Consider the following 25930-nt stretch of genomic DNA (forward strand, 5'->3'; position numbering starts at 1 on the left):
TAAGCTGTGTGCAGAAAATAGTTTATTAATACTTAATATATTTTGTGTAGTATGATATTTAGAATATTTATTTCTGTAAGTGGTACTAGCCCAAATTGACCCAAATGTGCTGAGTAAACCCATCATATCTAGAATACCACCATCTGTTGCACCATTACATATGGATTTCCCTTTTTGATCACAGAAGACTGAGGCAAGTTATGTTAAGTCATGTATTATTGCAACATAAACATGGAAAATGTGATAAACTAACCAAAGAAGATAATTGTTAGACAAGATAGATGTGATATTTTCTCTAACTACAACATGTGAAATACTGTTGGTATCTTGGGGTCCTATAGCCATTTACACTTTGAAAATGCAGGGACTCTGGTGGTACTTCCTGTGCATTCGTGCAGAAACATGCAGCCCTTACACTGCTTGACACACACACACACACACACACACACACACACACACACACACACACACACATACTGAATCTGCCCTTTTTCAAACCCTGGACTTGAGAGGAAGTCTCCTCCTCCCACGTTGCTGCTCTACTCATTTTAAGTGTCTTGTCATACTCAGACCACACATACCGCCACAGAGCTTGCTTTGTGTCTTCATAGAAACTGTTTCAGTTGTGTTTCCCACAGCAAAAAAAAAAAAAGACCTACTGTTAGCTGTCTAGCAGATCGTTTGGGTTTGGGGGCTGAAATGGATTTGGTACTGCAACTTTTTTACTCATCAATAACAAGTATTAGTATTAGGGTATTAGTACCAGCTATATGTGCTTGAAGTAATTGATATCAGATTAAAGATATCAGTTATCAGTGAATGAGCCTCAAAATTATGTCCAAAAAGTTTATGTCCTAATCTGTTTTTGTAATCTGTCGTTGCTCTGTGTCCAGCCTCTTGACCTGTGCAGCCGAACACTCATCATATCTGAGGAGATGATACTGCATGAGAGCAAGCACCACTCTCTCAAAGTAAGTGCCATCAATGCGGTAATGATGGTAATGTATGTGTGTTTATCTTCGTCCATACAGGTGTTGTGAGCGTATGTAATTTCAATGAAAATGAAAAAATTCCTGTGTGTACATTTGCTACATGTTCACTATGCGTAAATAGCTCCGTCCTGAAGCCCTTACTTCAGTTTACCGTTGTGCATAGCAAGATTGGTTGTTGTTGACTGGGAAACTTTATGCCTGATGAGGGATGTAAAACCAACCTGAAGAAAACCCAAAGGCTGCAAAATAGTGCCTAGAAGGTGCAGGATTGGATCTCGCTGATCTGAGGAAAGAGGAAACGTAATTTTCTTTATGCTCTTTTGAATAGGTTTATAATTTGATTGATACAGAAAGACTGAGGCCCTCTCCTCTCCTCTCCTCATCTCCTCTCCTCCTCTCCTCTCCTCTTGAGATTGCAGGAGACAAACAGACTAGTGGCAAACATTTTGTTGGTTTGTCACAACCAGTTTTGTGGTTTGTTTATTTGGCCAAACTGGAAGTGACGGTCCATTGCTCCGATGCTCATCTTAAGTCAAAATGTGTGTGTGTTTCAGAGGTTATGCATGTATATAGAAAGGGCGAACAAGTACAGAGCAACATCCTGAGAGGAGATGTCTGAGCATCTGAACATCTCTGATGAATTTGTAACTACTCTGAACTATCAGATCCACATGAGTTGAGGAGAATGAATAATTGCTGAAGGAGGAGAGTGCCAAAGATTTGACTATCGCAGAAATTCTGTTTCATGTATAAAAAGAAACTGCAGCTCCTTTGATATATAGTAATGATACTTTCACAATAAACTCACCTTGCAATAATATTCTGCATTATAATTGATCTTTTAAGGTATATTGTTAAAGTTTCACACATTTAAAGTATTGTAATTTTATTCTGTAACAAGTACTTTAATGTTGTAAGTGTCAGAAATACTCAGTACTTAAAAGAAATAGCATTGTTTTAAGTGCTTGTAGGGTTTTACATGTAAAATGTTAATCCTCAAAGAAACTAAGTACTGAACTAGGTCCCGTAATGTAATCTTACATATGATAACTTGCATGAATGTGTGTTAGTCAGGGAGAAGTTGACTGTATTTTCAGTCAACATACCGTTAGCCACATTAATCTACTGATATTTACATATATTTGCATTACCTTGATAAATGTGCAGATATACCAAAAGAAAACAGGTCAAGTTTCAACGTTTTGGCAGAAGAGTTGATCGCGGCCAAATTGTCTACATCAGTACAAGTAACGACCTGCAAGGACTTGATGAATTCCAGTTGAGTGACACAGTTGGATATGTATTGGAAATTTAAGGTTTTTGGACTCAGTGTTTCGAATGAGGGAATCCTGCCTGACCTGTCATTGTTGTGTTGTTTTTTTAAGAAGAAGCTCGTTAAGCTAGTGTGTGTGTGTGTGTGTGTGTGTGTGTGTGTGTGTGTGTGTGTGTGTGTGTGTGTGTGTGTGTGTGTGTGTGTGTGTGTGTGTGTGTGTGTGTGTGTGTGTGTGTGTGTGTGTGTGGAATGTACTGTATGTTGAAGAGAAAAAGAGAATTGTTTTATTGAATAAAGCCTCTCGCCACAGTTTTTAATTTGTCAGATAATCTTTGGTGGTGCAGTGAAGTGCAGTGACTGCTGGCATGGAAGGTAATTCTGGGTTCTCCCTGGGGTCAGTCATTAAACAAATATTAAACACCCAGTGTTTGTCAGGAGGGAGTTTCTCTCCACTGTGCCACTTTATACAGGCTGTTTTTAATGATCTCTCTGTGTTGTTCCAGCTTTTACTCTTCAATCACTAGAGCTGTGTAAAACTGCCCTGGAAGCAAACGCACAAACTTTATTGTTCACACAAACATGTACCACTTTTATTATGTCTGTGCACAAATAATAAGCAGAATATTGCACAAATCGGATTTATCCAAAGTGACATTTGGGCAAAATGGACTTTTAGTGGATTAAATATTAGTAATGCTTCAAAGTGACATTTTGGCATAAGAGATTTAAGACGATTTAATCATAAGAATACTTAACATTTAATATAACTAGTTCATCATTTTAATTTCTAGTTATCAAGTAATTATGCAAGTGATTAAATCAGATTAAACTTGTTAAACCTGCTAATAATACTGTCAATAGAGTCATGTAGCATGTGTTGGTGCATAATGAATTAAAGTAGTCAGAAAAAGCCTTTATCCTGACATTTACAATACAACAGTGGATAATACAGGATATTCTGTACAGGATACATATAGTAGTTATGACTGAGTACATATTTTAATCTTATCAGCTGTAAAACAATACCAAGTTGACTTATGTGCTGACTTGACCTTGATAACTAAAATATTACTTAGATATTATTTAGCATTTATTAATTGCCGATTGGATGACTTAATAAAACTTAGTATTTCTTTTAGGATGTGCATGAAATTAATGTTGAAATAAACACAAAGAGAGAATCATTGAGAGAGGGAGTGGGAGTAAAAGCAGAAAGTGTTTGTGTTAACTTTTATGAACATTCTAACACTATGTACAATATTTGTGCATGTTTGTACATACATAATATGTATTTATTGTAAGTCCGCATTTTTCTCTTTGTGAAAACTGTTGCTGCTTGCCTCTCATATACTTTGTCCTTATTCTTTGCTTTTACTTACATCCTCTTCTGCCAACTCAAGCCTACACACACGTACGCACACACACACACACACACACACACACACACACACACACACACACACACACGCACACACACACACACACCCTAACCAAACACGGGCTACTTCTGAAATACCCACACTGCTATCTCACCTTTCAGAGGAACCACCAATGCAAAAGCACTGTCTTGAAACGGTGCACATCTGCATTAATTACACTGTGCCCTTTATATAGCTTGAAAGTACAGTCTCACGTAAGCGAACACTATGCACACATCTAGACTTCCTTTTTTTTTTTTTGGATCTACTTCTCTTTCTTTATCTTCATGCTTTATTCCTATCTTTATTCATTTTCATTTTAATGCTTCACTGGCATGACTTTTCCCACTGTACCGCTGCCGAAGCATAAAACCATGGGCTGTCATGGCATGTTGCAAAACTTTTAATCAAATTTCCAAAGTAAATGTAAAATAATTATTATCACTACAAGCCAAAGTGGATTGTTGCACCTCTTGGAAGCAAAATGGACTGGATATGTTGTTCCACAGTAATATGATTAAAAGCTATTGGATGCATTGTGCAATCACATGGCACACATGTATAACAATTAATCAAATGATAATTATGCAGACGGTGGGCCATATTACAGACATGCATGCACAAAATCTGACCCAGCTAAAACTTCTAGTGATATGAGAATATGAATGTTTGTTACTCCCACAGAGAATTTTAAGTAAAACGACATATTAAAACCGTAGAAAATAAGGTCAAGTCTTCCTAGTTTTTATAAACAAGGGTGATAATTTTCATTTATTACAAAATTCGTAAGTGCATTATTTTATTTGTTTTTTACAAAAGAGAAATTTATGAGTCAGTGTACTTTACACTGTGTTAACTTTCAACAGGCTACAAAACTACAGCATCTTTGGCCATAACTATGTATATGTGAACCGCATTTCCTGTGCTAGCACATGAGTTGGGTGAGTGTTAGGTGGTATATGTGCATCGCACTGGGTTGCAGATGTGTGCTTGTAAGATATGATTACTTTTAAGGTGTCAAGTCTTTACTTTAAAGGTCAGATGATGTGAGGCTGACGTATGAAATTGAATTCAGGCTATTTTTGTCTCCCTTCCTGCCTCCCACTCCTTCTCTTCTTCTCATTTTCTTTTTAAACTTCCCTCTCTTTTACATCTTCCTCCTCCACCTCCGCCCCCCCTCCGATTTTTTTAGGTTACAGTGTTTGTCTACAATGACCTGATGCTGGTGACAAGAGAAGATGAGCCAGGCAGGTGTAATGTCCTTCAGAGTCCCCTGTACCTCAGACAGCTTCGGCTCCAAGACGGTACGTAAGCGTTAATATAGCTGACACCAAACTTTTCATCAGCTGCATTGTAAATTTGCAGACATAAGGGCACTTGAGTTGGTACTGTAATCGAAAAGTCACAGAGGTAAAAAGGGCCAACAGTATTTTTTTCTGCTGAATTCCTAAATATAACATTCGTAGTAGACTGTAAATTAAAGGAGCCTGAATTCTGAGATATCAGAGATGATGAGCATAACGGAGAGATCAAAATGTAAGACTAAATTCATGTTACTACGTCGGCAAAGTAAAACAAACAAAAAATAAGCTAAAATTGCAATTCGTAACCAATGTTTGACCTTTTACAGTTCAACACAGAATAATAAAAAATAATGACACTTAAACAAACAAATATCACAACTAGAAATAAACATACAGCACTATGATTACAGTTTCAGCTGAGCTTAATCAGAGGATATTTAGGAAAACAGTGCCCAAGTTCCTGTTGCTTTGTCTTTTTATTTCACCTTGGTGTAAACAACCACCTCCGCTGGCAACATGGAGAGAATAGGTTGGCCATCAGGGCTGCACAGAGCGCAGGCAAGTCAAATAAATAGGGCTCACTGTAAATATCTGTGTTTAGATTGGTGGGCGGAGACTTGGGCAAAGTTAGGAGTCATACTTGGGACACAGCAAGGGAAGAGGGGATTTACTTAGACCCCTACATAATTTTCATTTTTTTCCACAAAATACAGTTTAGATACATTTTAGTCTTTTTTTCATATAAATGCAAATGCGTTAGCGTATCTGCTGAGTCAGGCTTATGACAGTGTGTTTACCTCTTGGCCTTTTTATCAATTAGAATTCACTTTGCAACTAAGGTTGAAACAGTGAGGAACTGTGTTCACAACAACATCGAATGAACACTCCAACGCAAGCATTTATGAATTCAAAATATAGCACCCTGATGCAGGGTGGTCTAAACCCCTCTGCCCTCACCACAAACATCACTGGTCTCCTGCGGGACACTGCTGACCTCCACCCGTCACCCAAACAATTGAAGATCACCAGGGTGGGGATTCAGTAACAGACACATATTTGTGTGTCTGTGTGTGTTTCATGAGAGGAGACACACACGGACACACATCTCCACCCTGCTGCCTGTCATTGTTATTTCGCTTCAGCAGCGTCACTCAGGAAAGAGGCGCCGGGGGATTGTGTTTGTTTCAGCAAGGGTGTGTTTGATGTGTGTGTGTCTGTGTGTGTGTGTGTGCGTGCATGTAGTGACACGGTGCAAGTTCAGTCCAGGGGCTTTCCTGTCACACCGATCCCAGGCTGAGCAGCGTGGGAAGTGAGAATGATATTAAATTGAGTGATATTCAAACATAAAACCAAAATTACCATGTGTCAATCCGAAACATCGTTGTACTAAACAAACTAACAAGACCAGTTCCACCTGGCTATCTACACGGCAGAAAACCTTTTGTCAACTCCTGCACCAAAGTGTTAAATTAGCAAGACAGCAATGTACATTTACAAATAGCAAGACGGTTTTCTTACTCTTTGGGTATTTGTTCTTCATTGGATTCATGAGAAAATGTGCGTGACAGCAAATTACTGGAATTATTACAACTGTGACACACCACTATGTCAATGCTATTAGGTGAATCCACTTATATTTGAGATTATAACTATTCAGAAATTAACAATAAATAATAAGTGTGTTTTTCTAACAGTATTCAAAAGGTTATAAACATTTTCATGACCTATAGTAAAATATGTGAGTTACAAGCTTTTCACCTGACTTCATAAACAAGCCCCAGAAAGTTACATCAGAAAGATATCCAACAGTGGCCTCTGGTGTTGGTTATAAGAAAGTAACACATTTTTTCAAATTTGTAAAAAACATCTCTTCACATGGGCCGTGCTGTCCCTACATCATACATGAACACTGCTTCACCCATCTTTTTAAGGGTGAGTTGGTCTCCCCTCTGTCACACTATGGCCTGTACCAGTGAGACCTTGTAAAATACAGCGACAGGAATCAGAGGCTGCTGTCTGCTGTCACAATTAAAGGTGAAGATGTGGAAGCTGGATTGATACACTTTCTTGGGAACAATGTAAACACATATGTTGTATGCAAGAAAGAAAAAGGAACACCTGTTTTAAAAAAAACTAGTTGTTATCACAAAACATGCTCATACATGAGCATGATGCTGAAACTCTAAGGAAAATAATAAGAGAACTTAAACCCTCCAGTGTTCCCTTGACCCAATTCCAATGTTCCTTCTTAAAACTATTTTTATTTTTCTGTATTCGAAAGCATACTTGCCATAGTAACTCACTCCTTACAACTTGGTGTTTTACCCACTAATTTAAAAAATGCTTTTAAAAAAAGGAAACGTGGATATTTTAACATCCAGTAATTTTTTACCTATTTCAAATCTCCCATTTTAAGCAAAATTAGATCAGCTAAATCCCTTTTTAATCTCAAACACTAAATTAGAAATGTCTCAACCAGGATTTAGAAAGCATCAAAGCACAGAGACAGCCCTGCTAATAGTAGTCAACAATATCAGAACAAATCTTGACAGCAACAAGCCTTCAGTTCTAGTGCTACTTGACCTGAGTGCTGTCTCTGACATTGTGGACCACCAGATTCTTCAAATAGACTAAGTGAGCATGTTGGCCTGTCCGGAGTCGTTTTTAACTGGTTTACCTCATATCTTTGCAGAAGATAATTGTTTGAATCTATGTGATCATTCGATGACCACTCTTCCAAACAATATGAGGTTACCTGTGGGGTACCACAAGGATCAATTTTGGGATCGCTACTTTTTAATTTGTACATGCTGCCTCTGGGCAGTGTCATCGGGAGGCACGGCATCGCTTTCCTCAGCTATGCTGATGACACTCATCTTGATGACATCGAGCTGATTGACTCACTTGTCAATTGTATTTTAGTATAAAGGCCTGGATGTCATAGAATTTTTACAACTCAACCATAATTCAAAATTCTGCTGCACGAGTGCTAACTAAGACCAAAAGGAGAGAACACATTATGTCTATTTTTAAGTCTTTACACTGGTTAACTTTTAGTTTTCTTATTGACTTTAAAATTGTATTATTAGTTTATAAGGCACTATATGGCCTTGCACCAGACTATCTTTCATAAGTGCTTTTAGTTAATGAAGCAGGAAGGCCCCTCAGATCCTCTGGTTCTTCTCTTTTAGCTGTTCCCTGAAGAAGAACAAAAAAATCTGAGGATGCTGCTTTCAGCCGTTACACTCCAAGCCACTGGTACAGCCTTCCAGAGGATCTGAGAGGAGCTGAAAATATTGATATTTTTAAACAAAACTAAAAACACATCTATTCAGCCTGACTTTCATGTAGTGTTTTATAGTTTTATGGTTTTAGTATTTATACTTTAATTTATCTCATTAAGATTTTACTGTTTTACGATAATCAATTTATTTTGTGTTGTGTTTCATAATTTTATTTTTAATGTTATTTTTATAGCTTGTATTATATTTTATCATTTATCTATGGTTGTTTTGGAGTGCATTAGTCTCTAAATCAATTTTTAACATTCTACATTTTGTCAATTGCTTGTAAAGCACTTTGAATTGTATTTTATCCCTTTGCAAAGTCCCATATAAAGCAAGTTTGATTTATTGATTGATTGACTAATAGGATTAGTTCACATTTTTTCCAAGTTTTTCTTAGAACACTGCTCACATGCCATCCCTAAACATCCCTTCGTAATGGAGTCTTTACAGTATTTTTATCACAAAATGCGCTCTTTGTGTTATTATCTCCCCACTGCAGCTCAGAGACTAAACACCCTTAACCGCCCCAATGCATTTAGTTAGATAATATCTGTTTGCATTTCCTGCATTTTTATGTAAATTTGAATCACCCTCTCTGAGTCACAACCTCATTTACGAATTGTGCTCTCAGTGAGCATTATTAAGGGCCCTGAAAACTGTTTTTTCTAAATCAGCCTCTTGCTGTGAGTGATGGGGTTTTCCATGAGTGTTTTGGTTATTTCACCTGAAAGAGTTCTGTTTTTGTCTAAACTCTTCCTACTGGTTTGAAGTGGACTGGGTACATTTTGAAAAAAAATGTATCTCACCTCAGCGCCAAGCCGCTCCTCAGTTTGATCTTGAACATCAGACAAGATTGTTAGTCATGGTTAGACTGTTGGCTTGTGTGTGTGCTTACTTGTAATAAAATAGCAAACATCACCACAACATATAGATTATGTGGGTGTGTGTTTGAGTGTGATTGCATGTTGGAGAGGAGAGATCATTCGATTAAAGACCATTTATCTTGACTCCAGACCCACAGGCCGGTCTCACAGAGCACTTCTTTAGTGAATTATGGTTGAAGGTCTATAAGGCGGACCTACAGTAAAAGCTTTCCATCAATAAAAGTATTTTTGGCAAAATCATAATCAGAAATCAAAGTGCTTCAAAAATGGTGCTTTATGTACAAGAAGGAAAGAAGGGAGAGAGTGAAAAAGAAACAGAGGAAAGAGGGTTGGGTAGTTGGCAGGAATGAAAAAGATGACACGAAGAAAGAATTAGAATTCATCTCTGTGTTACTTTGTGTTACAGATTATGCTGAAGAACTGAGATTCTACCTTATTCACATGACCGAGGTAAGAGAAACGCTTTTGTGTGTTTATATTTGTTTAAAATAGAAGAGAAAGAGAGAAAGAGAGAAAGTGGGAAAGGGAGGGTCTAAAGTGAACAGTCTGTTTTGTCTGTGAGCCAGAGGGGCAATTGACTCTGGTGGAAATCACATTACAAGGAAGACACAAGGATTAGCAGAAAGCTCTAATGAAAATGTCTTTTCTTTGCATGTGTTTGTCAGATCTGACTCAATCTCAGACTTTTTCTCTGTCACACATACAACATCCATTTGTTTTTTATATTTATAGATATATATTATAGAAACATATAGTGTAAAGATTTTATGATTGCACCATTAAGCTGTTTTTTTTTTTTAATTATTATTTTTGGGTGGAAAAGTATTTTATAAATTCAGACATAAGATAATCCTCATTTAATATAAGGTTGTGGAATGTACAGTAAATTGCTAAATGCTGAAACAAGTGTAAAACTAGAGCTATGTGGCCCAAGGATTGTAGTATTCAGTATAAAACACTATAAATGTGTTCAAGTATGATGCACCTATTTTATATTGTGATTTATTTTGTTTACACAATCATAGTTATGATGACAAATAATCATCCTTTCTTCCATCCACTGTAACACCTCTCAGGCTGTCATTTTAAGATAAAAGGGAAAAGCAGAATTAATAATATTACATTGCTGTGTTCACCAATTATTCAGCACTAGGTAAATGAAATGACACACTAACGACTAATGTTTTCCATTTGTTCAGCAGCATAAAAAATAAATGGCCACAACAGCAGCTCTAGCTGTGTGAAAAAATGGCCAGTGTTGAAAATGTTTCATTAGCAAAATAACAGTTCTCTCCTTCACAATTTGCTGAATTACTCATTCAAGTGCAGGGCTACACGATTAGTTTTAAAATCACTCAAAATATCAGGGAGATTCTGCATCACTGTCTGTCCTCCCAGTAGTCATCACAATGTTTAGACAGTAGTTTTCACGTAAAAAATTCCAATCAGCTGCGCTCAAACAGAGTGAGACAGAAGGCATAAACAAGGAGTTTGTGATAGTTATCTGACAGTTACTCTGATAGGATTTTCATAGTTTTGTTTGGCTGTTTATCAGTCTTGAAATTTTCTATTGTCTTGGCAGCTCTGCTCTCTCCCTTCTCTTCAGCAGCATCTCCCTTCCCTCTGCTGCTCTCCATGCCCATTGAAACTGCAGGTTTCATCATCCTTTTAATGCTGCCATACATTGTGTTTTCATCAAGTCTGTTCATCACTTTCTTTCACCTTTTCACACCCTCTCCCTCCTCATCTCGAACACATATTTTAAGATGTCGTTTGTATCCAACTGTAATCCCCGCCACATGCTCCCTGGAGCCACTTCACAGATTTTTACTTCGTGCAGAAAAAACTTAAATTAAATTTTCCACATAACAATGTTATGCGTCTGGAGTCCTTACCACCATTACATGCAGCCAGATTTCTCCTGATGAAAAACATGTAATCTTGCATTTTGTTTTGTATTTTGTTGGACAAGCAGGCATAAAAACTACAGCTTTGAGTGGCAGCAAGATTAATGTTCAAAGCCACAAATGACAAAATGAGATGAGAAACATAAGCTATGAAATTTTGATAAGATGTATCTGACACATTAAAATAATAAATGTAGCCTACTTTCTTTTACACCATATTTTTCATAAGCTACTTGCTCCAAATGCATTACAGAATTAATGTTAATTAATGGCAGTCACTTTATGGTAATTTTTCTGTTGGGGATGTTTGTCATATTAAACAACAAAAGTGACGGCTAAAATTGAAAAGTCTGCTACCTAAAAGTTTTCTACATTGTACCGTAAACTGGATCCATATGGAACCCAACCCAAGAGGAGGTGGTAGTTGGATCTTGATATAATTAAAATAATGAAGGAACGACTTGTGAACAGTGTGAAAAAAAAGGTTCTTTAAAGGATAGTTTCACATTTTCTTCAGTCTGTCTTGAGTCACTACTCACATGAGCATATGTTCATTGAAACATTTTTTGGTCGCTCGAATAATTCTTCTCGTCTAAAGTGACCGTGTAGAAATTCCCTTCCTAATGCTATTTCAGCATAACAGATGGTAGAGGCTTCAACGGTCACAGTTGCAGCAATCAAGTAGGTATCTTCTGAAATTAAGGTCTTTCTAGTTTGAAATTCCCTCTTTTTATTACTTCTGCTCAGCAAGGAAAAAACTGTCTGGGGAAACAGACACTGAAATGATTGGAAATTTGGAAGGAACCCAATTGATTCACCTAACTCAGATTGCTGAAGCCTCATGTTAACTTTGGCTAAACTTTAGAAGTCATTTTTACACAGCACAAGGACTGGGGATTTTGTCCAACTCGTACAGTGGAGTCAAGTTAGGAAGGGATGTCCTCACAGCCAGTATGAAAAAGAGGAATGATTGCAGCAACCAATAACTCTTTCAGTGTACATATGGATATGCGTCTCTTTATGCTCAGGTGTCACAGAGAATAGACACTCACTAACGCAGCAGCTGCATCGGTTGTATTTGGCAGTGCTTGCCGGCGGAAGCCGGAGGGGGTCCTGTTCTTATTGCTGCACTAGCGACTCCCTGTGGTTGGTTGGGGCACCCGCGCAAAGGGGTGTTGGATTTAGGGGGGTATGTGTTACGCCTTCCTGGAGAAGCTGCTCACGTTCGACAGTTGACTCTGTTTACTGATGACATGACCATGACCATGAACTGTACAACTCCCAACTCAATTTACATATCTTGTGAATACATGGCACTTGGCTTGAACAAATCAGTTACTCCTTTCGGTCTTCTGGAAACAGTTACATGAAACTAAAGCTTTTAGACACTCCCCACTTAAACTTAACTTTGGATGTCTCAGAAGTGGTTTTAGAATCTAAGCTGAACAGACTGGATTACTGATGGGGCTATTTATTTTTTTCTTTATTTACTTTTTTAAACCATCTAGCCACTGTGACTCATCTGCAATTTGTTTCCGCTGCAAATGTCTGCTTAATCTCTTCACCAAGCCACAGACACACACACACACACACACACACACACACACACACACACACACACACACACACACACACACACACACACACACACACACACACACACACACACACACACACACACACACACACACACGCACACATACCGTCACACTATTTTTTCCTTTGAAATGTGCTGCATAACCTCATTAGCAGCTTATGAATCTTTTAAAGGGCCTTTATTCAGAAATTCCAGACAGAATGAGAGGGGCCTGATATCTGTCCCGCAGGCTAGAAAAGAGGAAGGAAAAGGCTCCGATATTATTCAGTCTATCCAATGAGGCAACATACTGTATATAAATAGAAAGTCTTATGTAAGACAGCATGAGCGAAAGAGAGAGAGAGTTTGAGTGAGTTAAAGGTAGATTTTGGATTTTGTATTATTAAAAAGGTCTGCAGGAATGGTTCTGTCAGCTCTTTGGTTGTACAGTAGCTTTATCATCATATTTCTTCTTTTTCTAATGTTATTTTGTTTCTTACTAAATTGTTTGTATTGAATAATTCTTATTTTTTTGTTCTCGGTGAAGCTTTTTGTTCCTTGTAGCTTTAAGCAAGTCATAAAGTTGCCATATATGAACCCGTTAAATTACACATTACATATCACAATCATAGCAGTAGGGACCACTGACGGCTTGATACCTTGATACTTACCTGAAACAGGAAGACAAGTCAAACAGCTGAGACAACCTTGCAAGGATGCTCCCAAAAATACCAAGCTAGCGCACTATATATGACAGAACACAGACAAGAAGACAGACAGCAATGAGATTGTGTGTGTGTGTGTGTGTGTGTGTGTGTGTGTTTTTTTTTTCCAGTTAAGATTTACTTGGTTCTGCCTCCTCTCTCTCCCACCCAATCTCACACACACACACACACACACACACACACACACACACACACACACACACACACACACACACACACACACACACATAGACAAAATGTGCAGGCATCTATCATAGTTGATACACCTGTGAGCAGTTAATTTCATTCCTCAAGGAGCAAAAAGTAGCCACAAAAAAAACACCACATACAGTTAAATCTTACTGTAGCCCTTATCTCTCGCATGTACTGTTACACAGACTGTAAGAAAGGCACTTTTAGGTCCATAATAGCAAGTCTTTTGTCATAAACCACATTCATTTAACTCAAAAATATACAATGATCAAATGAGGCACTCTCACTTCTCTTCTCTTCTCCACTCTTCTCTTCTCAGCAGAACTGCTGTAGTGCTCATTTATCTTTAAGTGATGACGGAGTATTTACTGAGTGGTAGACCTTCTTGTCCCGCCGGTAGGGCACATGCCATGTGAAGCGGAGGAGCATGTGAAGTGGATGGAAAAAGGATGACAGAGAAGGATGGAGGAAAAGATAGGAAGAGAGCATCTACAGAGGTCATGAATAGCAGGACTATTGATGAAGACATTTTTGAAGTGTTTGAATAACACTGACCTTCGCTGCTGCTGTGTGTGCGTGTTTGGTTATGTTTACTCAAATGATATATAATGATACATACATAATATGATGTAGGTATAATGTCATTTGATTTTTTTGTGTGCACATATGTTGTTACAAGAGTGAGTTCGTATCTGACCGAGGTCCTGTGTTGCATATCATCTCCCTTCTCTTTCCTCGATTATTTCAGTCTCTCCCCACCATAGCCTGTCCAGTAAAGGCAGAAAAGTCGGACAAAACTAAAAGTAAATGAAACGCTTTATTTGTGCTGCTATGAATAAATTATCCATGTCAACTTTATTCAGGATTTTCTATTGCCCACTGTGTTTAGCCTTCATTTTTAAGGGGGCATTCATCTTTGAAATTGTCTCTTTACACATTGAACTTTTCTTGTTTTATTTAAAAGATATTAGCGCAGACTGAGGTAAAATATCACTTTCATTCTCCAGAAGTAAGGAAAGCTCTCCTTGTTTCTCCTGAAGTTGTGACAAGGAAATTATCTCTTCTCCTCCTCTTTACCTTTTCAACTCCTACACTGTCACAGTCCACTCTCCTCCTTTTGTCTACTCCTGTCCTTCTCTTCCGTAGCTGGAGGTCATGCTATTTTAGCACTTGCTCAAAACAGAACTAATCTAACCCAGATTTACACGTGAAAGGAAAGTGTGTGTGTGTGTGTGTGTGTGTGTGTGTGTTGCTGGGGGTGGGTCTGGGGGTGCAATTTTGACTCTGGAAAGTCGTGTGTGTGTGTGTGTTTGTGTGTGTAAGTGTGTCAGTGACGCAGGAAGAGAGGAAGCAAGAAATCGTTGTGTAGGTAAACGAAAAACACCGAGGAAAGGAGAGACACTGTTTGAGATTAATGACCAGTGGAGTGCATCGGGGTCATCACAGAGTCATCATGGGCAACTTGGTCGACCGGGTTGGGCCTAAGAAAAGGTTTGTCAGGGAGGCGAGCTCTCTTCAGCAGCACCTGCTATCTGACAGCGGAGATGTAAGTGCTTCTGATTGAGGGTTCTGCTCGAGGCACATTCTAAGGTTTAGAGAAAAACAGATTTGTAGTGTTGTAGCTCAGCTGCATGAAATAGGAAGAACTGACTGACTTACTGGTTGTTTAATGCTACGCTGAGTTAAATGTAACTTTTCTTGAGTGAGTTACACCCACAATTGTTTGCATGAAGTCAGAGAACAATTAGTCTATTATATCGGAGACTTAATAAATTTAGAGATTATATATGATTACAGTAAGTGTTTTTGTAGACTTAAGTAGAACAACCATAGGACTTTTATGGTGCTGTAATTTTCAGTGGGGTCTGTGGTAGTGAGGTGACAATGATGACTGTAATTTTCCACAGTTAGATTATATTTTATGTTCTATTGTGCTCTTCCTGGTGTTATACTGTACCAAAACTGGCTGCATAAATGTGGTCGTGGTTTCCACAAATGAAAGCTGAGGATTCCGGTAAGGGCACAGTCACCCATTTACCACTATTTCCCAGAAATTACCATTAGTATCTAATTGGCACAGTGCAGCCATTACTAATGATCAGAAAATCATGAGTAATCTTCACTTATCAAAGCACAGCAGTAACAATGACTAAAAGTACCTACCTAATCTCAGCCCAGTCTGCGTGCATTTATATTTCATATCAGATTTGTACTTCTTCATTGGGCAGTTGTTCCAAACGATTTCACTCTTGATCCATGCATGCAAATCACATTTCATGTGGAGTTTGCAGTTATTGGTTTTGAAATATTAATTATTAATCTTTTGTACACTTGAAGCAGCGTAGAGAATGCGATGAGTGAGAGGCGATAAGAGGCACCAAATGCAGAGGCATACTGCTAAACTAGGTGAAATCACAGTGTGAGGGTTTGCGTGTATGCCGTGGAACCAGCAATGGAGCTCTGTGATCAGGCAAAGATAGCACAGTGTTCTTTTTTTTTCGCTAGAGGTCTGCACAGAAAAAGGTCAGAGTGTTATTGGTTTATTATGTGCAGGATGACGTTCATGTGACGTTTGTCGTACAGTAAAAATATGGTGCGGTTTAATTTGATTACTTCAATTGAAGACTCACTGTTGATGCTTCTCTAGGACTAAGAAGACATCTTAAACATATCTATAAGGATGTGCCCCTATAAGTGCTTGTTTGCTATAGAGAAGAGTATGCTTTTTTTAAGCAGTTAAGTTTTCTGTGCTCTCAGACACATCACAGACGGCATAACATACAGGCTGCCGCTTGCACTCTGAAGGCAGGGTGTGAATGATATGCACCCAGGGGGCTCTTGTCAGCAAAATACCTACTTTATGGTAGCCATCCATAACATGGCCAGGGCAGGACCAGTCTCTCTGGGGTCTGATTGAACTGATATGTACCCTCTTCCCTGAGCCCACAACTTAAAGTGTACTTTGCTTTTTATCTGATTTAATGTGCCAGCACAGATCGGCAGGACTGAAGTGACAGTGGCTATACATCTAAATATAATCACTTAAGACCTCCATCTTAGCGATATGATTGCATTGAGATCTAAGACCACCAACAACTTACCCAGCAGCACTGGTGATGAATGTATTCTCCTGAGCTTCATTAAACTCCCTGTTCCATCAGGTGCAGGACGAATGGAAATCAGCATCTGAATTATTCACTGACTTTGTAATTTCCAAATTAATAATACATTTTCTATATTAATAGGTATATATATACTAGCAGTATATAACAACGATTTAACAATAAAAGGTTTTCACAGCAATTATCAAAAATAATCAGTAATGTATTTATCATACCTATCCCCGGTCACAAGTCAAAACTATGGATTTAATGTAAACAAAAACCTGCACTGACCTGAATGCTAATTTTATTTGACATCAGAAAGCTTCTTCTTGGCCCTGTCATGGGCTTGAGGTCTCCAGTATACATGCTCTTTTCATGGCAACGTTGTCTGTGCAAACCACACAAGAGCTCTGAGTAGGAAACCAGACAAAAAAACTAGAAATAGATGAAAGATTGTGGGAAAGCCACTGAGTTGAGAGGGAATTGTGTGTGTGTGTGTATGTGTTTGTATATGTGTATATATATACATATGAGCGTGTGTGTGTGTGTGTGTGTGTGTGTGTGTGTGTGTGTGTGTGTGTGTGTGTATATATATATATGAGCGTGTGTGTGTGTGTGTGTGTGTGTGTGTGTGTGTGTGTGTGTGTGTGTGTGTGTGTGTGTGTGTGTATGAATGTATTTATGTGTGTATGACACACCTAGAGAAAAGATGTGGGGCTTGCCAAAATCTGTACACTTCATCCTCGGGGGCCATGAATATTTGTATAAAAGTTTCTTTGTAATCAATCCATGAGATATTGTTTGAGATATTTCAGTCTGGACCAAAATGGTGGACCAACTGGCAGACAAACATTGCCAACCCTAGAGCCATGCCAGTAGAATGGCTCTAAAGTGATCGGAAGAAAAATTAAAAAAGACCACAGTAGAGAAAATTAGGATATAATACTGAGAATAACAGGGAGAGAGAGTTTAAATGGCTTCTTCATCCAGTGACAATAGTGAGGTTATACAGTAAGAGTCAGCTAGCTGCTTAAGCATCTCTCTTGTTTACATGTCACTTAATTGGAAGCCATAAACCCATTAAATGATACAGTTACAAAGACTCAGAAGTGAAACCCTATAGCCCACTGCAGAGACACTGGAGAGAATATCAACGTTTTGTCTAAAGATTTTAGACATAAGAGCAATGGCTTTACTAGTGTGCTCTTGATAACATAGGACTATGAGATAGTAGGACAAGGACGTGCTGGTAGTTTTATCTGTATCTAACTCATTTGAGACGGAGTAACAAGTCGTGATACCATGTTCAGCATCAGTGTGTGGGACTAATAGGGTATGACTCTGCTTGGTGTGACGGTGTATAGGAACTTGCTTTGGAAAAAAACCCCTTCAAGACATGATATAACAGGTACTTTACATTTTTTATTTCACCATTCCTGGTACTGTGGTTTTTCTGCCATGTATCTGAAAATCTCTTTTAGAGATTTACAATATTGCAAAAACAAAACATACACTACAGTATTGGACGCTATCATTATCATTATCCTGTATTAGCAAGTGTGGTTGGTGGCATTATTATTATTATTTTTTGTAGTTCTATTTTTTGCCTTATAAATATTACCATGCCACATTGAGGATATGTGTACTCTTTTTCTGTTGTGTGCACATTAGATTGAGAGGATTCCGATCCCTTCTGTGCATTACTCTTTGGCTTTCTCTGTCTGCTTTTAAAAGTTAGCCATATCTGCCTCCAATGTGCACACTCAAAACACTCTTGTGTACATGAACAGACTTCAGACGGAAGTCTATCCCAAGAGCAGAGCTAAATTTACATCAGCAATGGGTGCCAACAGTGCAGAGATAATTGAAGCTGAGACTGTGCAGGAATTGGGATGAGGGCATGGAGGATCTGGGACAGTGGGTGGGATTTATAGCTTATGGTGGTGCTCTATTAGCACTTTTCTTAATCTCTGGTAGTTAGAAGACATTGGAGAGCAAACACTGCATACATTCCAAGAAAAGTATGATGACCTAAAAAAAAAAAAAGGTCATCATAAAAAAAATTATGATCTCATCGTAAAAAAAAAACAAGTCCACAATTCCTATCAGGTTTGAATAAGGTCCAGAAAAAGATCTGAAAAGCAATTGTTTGACATTTTGGGAAATACGCTTATTCACACTCTGGCTGAGACTTAGATGAGGAGATTGATTCTATTCTTGTATGTGTTTGTTAAATGTGAAGCTACACCCAGCAGCTGATTACCTTAACTTGACTCAAAAAAGACTGGAAGCGGGAAGAAACAGTCTTGTTGTTTAATTCTTGACAAGAAAGCCAATAAATATTTCCCAAAATGTTGAACTTTTCCATAAAACATTCATAATAAATATGTGATCTTTGCCACATGAAAGCAAAACATTATAATTGGGTTAAACCTGCAGTGCGGAACTTTAGTCTCCCCCTTCTGGCAGTGAGAGCAATTACACAAACACCGTTGAATACAGAGAAATTCCCCCAGCTCCAAGACAATAATTCATTATTTAGGTACAGGAAATAGCCTACTCCAAATATTTTGCAAATACCAACCTGTCCAAGAGCAGTAAGGCGACATCCGTGCCTACCCTCAGTCCCTTCTTTTCTTTCAGTGCTCTCCGACGAGAAAAACCAAACCAGTGGTAATCCGTGTACCTGTGTCCTTGCCATCGATCGCTTTCGTTTTTTAGACAGTAATCCTTCCTCTCGACTCAACGAGTTTCTTTTTTCATCTGGACCATCAGAAACTTTTCTTGGAGGATTCCTAGGTTTTCCCGCCATACTCCTGTTTGCTGTTGCCTCCTCTGTCTCCACTGCTATGGCTGCTCCCCTGTTCAGCTCTGGCAAATTTGCTTGCTGACGTAAAATGCATCGCTACCGGGGTGCGGCACGGGAATGTCACCGCAGACCCTAGATTTACCTGGTCCTGATAGGCTTAACCAGCATTGTGTGAACTCGTTTGGTGAGGGCTTGAATGTAACGGATGTTCATTTATATGTAAAAGTTCCTCACTTCAGCTTTAATAGTACTGAAAGAGTGAAAAAAAAAAGATACCAGAACGTATGCCCATTCAATAGTATTATGCACATTAGCTGTCATGTTATGTCAAGTCACCAAGCTTACCTGTGCGGGAGCAGCTTAGGTGAGCTGTGTTGACAGCAGTTCAGTGACACATTGAAAACTCATCTGCCAGATGGCTCAGGGGGAGGGCTTCAACCAGGGAGAACTTTAATCAATCTGATTAAGGGGAAATGCTGCCTGTATTTTTAGCATCTCCATGGCAGGCCAGTGGCCATTCATTGAATTTTGTTTCATTAGCTCTCATGTTTATCTCTTGGACGAGTGGATTTATAAACAGGGGAGCTAGAGTAAAGGAACCATCATCAATACAAGCTAATGCGTTTCTTAAGCTAAACATTTCATGAATAAGATAAATATTCACTCTAATGTTCTGATAACAAGGTATTAATTAATGACATGACTGTGATGCCGAAACTGAAAAAATTCCAATTTGTCTTGGAGGGAGTAACGTATTGTTTCTGGGACTTCGGCCTGGGTCACTGCCCAGATGCTGTTTTATGCCAAGAAGCAACATGACCTTAACGTGAAAATCCCCAAAGATTTGCTTCTACAGAATGATGGAGAATCCAGTGAATTCCTTTCAACTCAAAACAGTCCAAATGCTGAAGGCACACTTGGTCCCAACATGAATATGATGTTATTTTATTCGGTTGAATTTGGCTTTTAAAGTTACTTTAACCCTAAATGAAAGACAAACATCCTGCCTGCATCACAAAACTGAAATACCACCTAACTTTGGTTTAAACTAGGAGACAGCTGTCCTGTGAAATGGATTGCAGTGCCAACATTAAAGAAAGCCCCAGCTGGCTGCAGATGATTCCTGCCTAAAACATATGTTCTGTGACCAGCTGTCCACAGTTTACTCATTTGCTGGTGTGGCTGATTATTTTAACTGATGTAATGCAATGATGTGCAAGTCACTGTCAGGTAAACTATCCTGGTTAGACATCGATATTGTAAATCATCATTAGTATACCCCTAGCAGAGCATGGTTCATTTTTAAGATATGATGCGAAGGAAATGCACTACACTGTATGCTGTATTACTCACAGTAAAAATGATCTTTGTTGTTCTACATCGGTCATCATCTGTCACTTCCCCCTTTTCTCTCTTTACCCAAGACAAAATGTGCATGATGTCAGTAAGTGGTTTAAAGTAGAGTATGTACTGTTTGCCTCATATTTACACACCACAACTGTGTAAACATGCCCACTTCCTCTCTTCGACAGATTACGGACGTAAATCCCCCCACAGTTTTAAGACCTGCGGCTCAGTATGACTCACAAAGCAGAAAGTCCCAGCTGGTTGCCCTTTTGTCTTTATTTCTAAATGATTATATCTTGTAAATATGTTGCTAAACTAAGACTGTTTCTGTAGTAAGAGTTCAGAATAGCACTGTGTAGAGATTTGAAAGCTGGGTGATTGTGTGCTTTTGTCTGTGCACGTGTATGCGTGTGGATGCAGGTGCATGCATGCCTCGGGGACCCTGAACTGCTCTATCACAGATGTGTTTTCTCTAATGTGGGACAGCGGGGAGTTGCCTGGAAAAATCTGGCCATATGAGGCAATGTTTTCGGTGAAGCATGAGCTTTTGCATTATTTTTACAGTATCATTCATCCCAAATAATTATTAACTAAGGCTAGGAGGATATGGAAGACAGAGAAAAATGTCATCTTATTATTGGGAAATGTCTGTGTATATGTGTGTCTGATGTGAGGCTTTCGGTTGCATGTGCATTGACAGGAGTCATTAGCATTATATGATTGAAGGTTACATGGCTTGGGGTGTGACCAGATGTCAATTTGGAGAAATCCATATTGGATACTACTCCACCTTAATTTTAGGCATGCATAAGTAGTTTTTGCTTTGCCATCTCTAGACAACCATGAAATCAACTGATGTCAATTAGTCAGCTCGCTAATGCCATTAGAAAAAACAGTTGTCGTTCCAAGCCTGGACATGCTTTTAATTCACAACCACTGTAGAAGAAACAGGCTAAGAACAACTTTCAACAAACTTTTCCTCCATTTTCCTTGTTTACATCATTTGTTGAATACAGTTAATGATGATGGGAATATCACCAAGTGTTGCAGGTATTTGGCCATAAACCGAAGCCTTGTATAAATTTAAAATTTGACCTGGTCGTGTAACTAGAGCAAAAGTCAGGGTATTTACAGAAACCATGCAGATACATCATCTTGGCACCATGCATGTCTTAACCAATTCTCCGATTCTGAGATATTTCACTGGGATAACTGAAAACTTTGATCTGCTGTAGGTGCTAGAGGAAAGGTCAGAGGATCACCTAAGATTCATCCTCTGGGTGTCATGAATGACTGTTGGATGGTGTGCCATAAAATTTTGTACAGAGTTTTCAATTTACACCAAAATAGTGGACCAGCCGACATTGCCGTCCATAGAGCCATCCTGCTAGCATGGCTGCAAATGCTAGGCGTGCCAGGTGTATTATTGTGACAACTAGAAAAACATCCTTCGTGATTACAGTCTTACATGATTACATACGTAAGCAATAGTCTGTCCTCAAGGAGTACACTTTTCAGGAACCAATGGATTGTTGCCAGCTTGACGACCTTTCTTGACCTGTAGAATATCATGGAATCCTTTACGTGAGAACTCAAAAATAACCTTAGATAGATTTATGAGATTTTCACTGACAGCGGTATTATAAGGGTTTGCCCAGGAGCGAGTTGTTTACATTGAGGATGGCATGTGTGTGTGTGTGTGTGTGTGTGTGCGTGTGTGTGTGTATGTGTGTTTGCATGCGTTCCAAGTATTATGTTCTCTGCTGCAACCTTATAGACTCAGATTCAGTCCAAATGATGGATATCAAAGAACATCAACATTGATTTCTGTCCGCTCTGAAAAAGCCCCCATTTCATCATCTCTCTGTTCAATTGAAAACAGTCAGGCTCAATTTCATAAATGCCTCTGCTATCTAACTTGCTTCTCCTTCTTGTTTTTGACTCTTTATTTCTCTAGTTTTGACTAGAATATTCTTCTTTATTTTTCTGTTTCTTACTAGACTTCATGTTTTTTTCTTTTGTAATTTTCCCTCTGTTCTGTGTTTCGTTGTTTTCTGGATGTGCTAGCACATAACTATATAGTATTATTTTATATTTTATTTTATAATACTTCAAATTAACACACAACTCTGCCTTGTATGCAGCACATTTTATGCTACATCAAAGCAAAAAAGTCTTTACTTTTCTACCATTGATGCAGGCTTTAAATGCTTTTTCACCATGCATTAGCATCACTAACAATGACAAGGGTTCAACCACCCAACACTTTGTGCCCTACAAAAGCAGCATTCCCATCTTCAACAGGACACTGAGTAACACTGACATTGACAGATAGTCCAAGAGATAGCAACACAGCAGGGCAGGCAAAAGCCCATGCAGCTGTGAAACAGGCGAATAAAGTAGCATTATGATTCACCACTGACCAGGGCAATGAGTGTCGAGGAAAAACCCTGAGGACTTCAGTCAATCTCTGAAGACTTGCACAAAATGGAAAAATCCTATTTATAACCTGACCCTTGCCCAAAAATGTCAGGACACAAATGTTCTTCACTGAAAAAGGCAGAAGCAGAGCAACCAAGGTAGATGGACATGATCAAATTTGAAAGAGTGAACATTAAAAAAAATGTACTTGAGAACAACAGATTCCTTTCATGTTGGACTTTAATCAGAAAAACAGAATAATGGAGACAGATTTTCAGCTGAATACACCTCAGTGATGTAACGGCAAAGGTGGATGAGAGAGTCTGATGTGAATGTGTATGGGTGTTTGAGTGCACAGATGATGGGATAGCAGTTGAAGAATCATATATTTTGTGTTTTCCAGAGAAAATGTGATAAGGTGATCTTTTAAGTTGGTCTGCAGCCATAGATTTGCATATTAGAAATGTATTCAGTGAATTATATGAGTGTAGATGTATAAGGAGATGAAATTAAGAGACATTTACTATATTCGGTAATTTGTTTGTTACAGTTGTACAGTGTATGTAAGTTTATGTAGTAGGCTCAAGAATGTCAAGGAGCCTATCTATAAAATATTGCCTATCTATTAGAGATGATTTATTTTAAGAACAATTGCATCAACAGATGTAAATATTGCTATCAGTGGACAGAGATATAAACGTGTCTGCTATATGTTAAATATTTTACAGTCAGAACATTTGAATTGTTTTCCATTCAGATGTTAAAACTCCACAACTTAGAAACAGCCCCACACTTGAAATGACGCTAACTGGCACAAAGTGTTCTTATCCTAGATATTATACTCCCATTAAACCCACCCTTAAACTTTTTAAGAGGGATGTTTTGGAAGCTGTTTCCAGATTAAGATTTGGAGCAAAAATCGACATGAGTTTCATCTATGATATCAAAGATTTTTTTCTTATAAGATCTATCTTTTATCAAAAGCACATTGCTGAAATCATGACCAAAAACAAACTAGAGACCATCTTTGATGGGATCATACCAGCCGCGACGCCCGTAAACATGTTGACATTCCAAAACATGAGTACTCAGTAGTCATTACTACATTACTACATTATTAACATGGGTAACTTGGCCTTCATTTTGATCTCAGCTACAGACCTGCGACTGTGACCTGGTTGTGATGCTATCACGATGACACAATCGGTGACAGACAGACAGACATGTAAACACCTTTCAAAGTACTCAAAGCCACCTCTGTGGTAGTTCCCACCACAGGAGGTGTCTCCAGGGCACTTTGCCATGGTGGCACACACACACACACACACACACACACACACACACACACACACACACACACACACACACACACACACACACACACACACACACACACACACACGCAATTTACTTTCATAACTTTTGAGGAAATTATATAGACTTAATTTCCTGGAGACTTACCCTAACCCTTACCTTAACCACTGACCCAAAAATCAGCTTTTTCGCAATTGGGGACACAGTGTTTGTTGGGTGGTAATGAGCTCATTAATCCATTAATGATTTGATCTAGACACCACTGATATCAAACAGAGATTCAGGATGTCTTGGAGAGTCAGCCGGGGGGAATTATGCCTTTTTCAGTGAAAAACTATTTGACCAAACTCTGCCAAGTCCAACTTAACCACTGGTTGTCAAATGTTTATTCTCACATATTTCCCAGCAGGGCTGTATTGATTTTTGCTCTTTTAGGGGTACCACCTTGCCATTAGTCATGCAATTATTTTGTCAGCATATCGAATTCTGCCTAAAGTGGATACTGGCTATTATCTAATTTCACTAATGGTAGCGTTTTGCTACCCACAGGGCTTTGCCACTCTACAGTCTGTGGTGCTATGAAAACAAAGTTCAGATGGCAGCTGAATGTACAAAAATTAAAGTCTGGGATTAAACATGCACAAAGTGACAGCACATACTATACTAGTAGGGCCAGTGTCAGTTATGGGTACTGTGTTTATTTTATTCTTCTGGACACATGCGGACACACAAACATGCTCGTACACACGCGTAAAGGTGTAACACCTCTGATACTTGTGATGGATTGAGCTCTTTTTATTAGACACACACACACACACACACACACACATACGCATACAGAGAGACACGGGTAGCTCTTGTCTTAAGGTCTCATTAAAGAGGGCCCACAAGACAAGAAAAAACTCCTGTTTTGGCATTCATTCATGTTTCACATTCATACTTTCTATAGTAATCCTCTAATTTGTTCTCTCCCGCTCTTGCACTCTTGAACCCTTTCACTAACCAAGGATTAGGAGACACTTCTTTATTTTTCTGACAGTAGATGCCTAATTGCCTGCTTTCTTTTTCTCCATGCTTCACCCTCTCTTTCTCTCTCTCTCTCTCTCCTTCTCTCTCTTCTTCTCTCTCTCTTTCTCCCTCTCTCTGTGTCTCTAGAAGTGTGACTGCCTGCTCAGCCTGGAAGCCTATTCAGCAGACCAGAAGCGCCGCGTGTGTCAGTGCCTGAAGGACAACATTGACAAGCAGCTCCAGCTTCACAGGAGGGAGCCTCTCGTTACGCATTTTGAACAGGTATGGCACATGGACACACACATCTAGCAGCATTTCCAATTTCGATTGAGGCCAAAAATAAATCAGTAAACACATGAACACATGGCA

The 25930-nt window shown here is 38.8% G+C and overlaps 1 protein-coding gene across 8 annotated transcripts in view; it reads left to right on the plus strand.

Annotated features, from left to right (window-relative positions):
* rgs3a (regulator of G protein signaling 3a) overlaps positions 1–25930 on the plus strand; it is a 153620-nt gene that overhangs the window by 60000 nt on the left and 67690 nt on the right. For 7 of the 8 annotated variants that reach the window (XM_040156786.1, XM_040156793.1, XM_040156791.1 and 4 more), the window contains 4 exons: positions 894–971; positions 4876–4987; positions 9565–9608; positions 25709–25843. In XM_040156786.1, the coding sequence (XP_040012720.1) occupies positions 894–971; positions 4876–4987; positions 9565–9608; positions 25709–25843 (369 nt within the window). Of the gene's footprint in view, positions 1–603; positions 709–893; positions 972–4875; positions 4988–9564; positions 9609–25708; positions 25844–25930 lie in introns of those variants that run through there. The other variant, XM_040156796.1, reaches the window with a different exon arrangement.

Source organism: Xiphias gladius, chromosome 20 (assembly GCF_016859285.1).
Source record: "Xiphias gladius isolate SHS-SW01 ecotype Sanya breed wild chromosome 20, ASM1685928v1, whole genome shotgun sequence".
In the NCBI taxonomy this organism is placed as follows: domain Eukaryota; kingdom Metazoa; phylum Chordata; class Actinopteri; order Istiophoriformes; family Xiphiidae; genus Xiphias; species Xiphias gladius.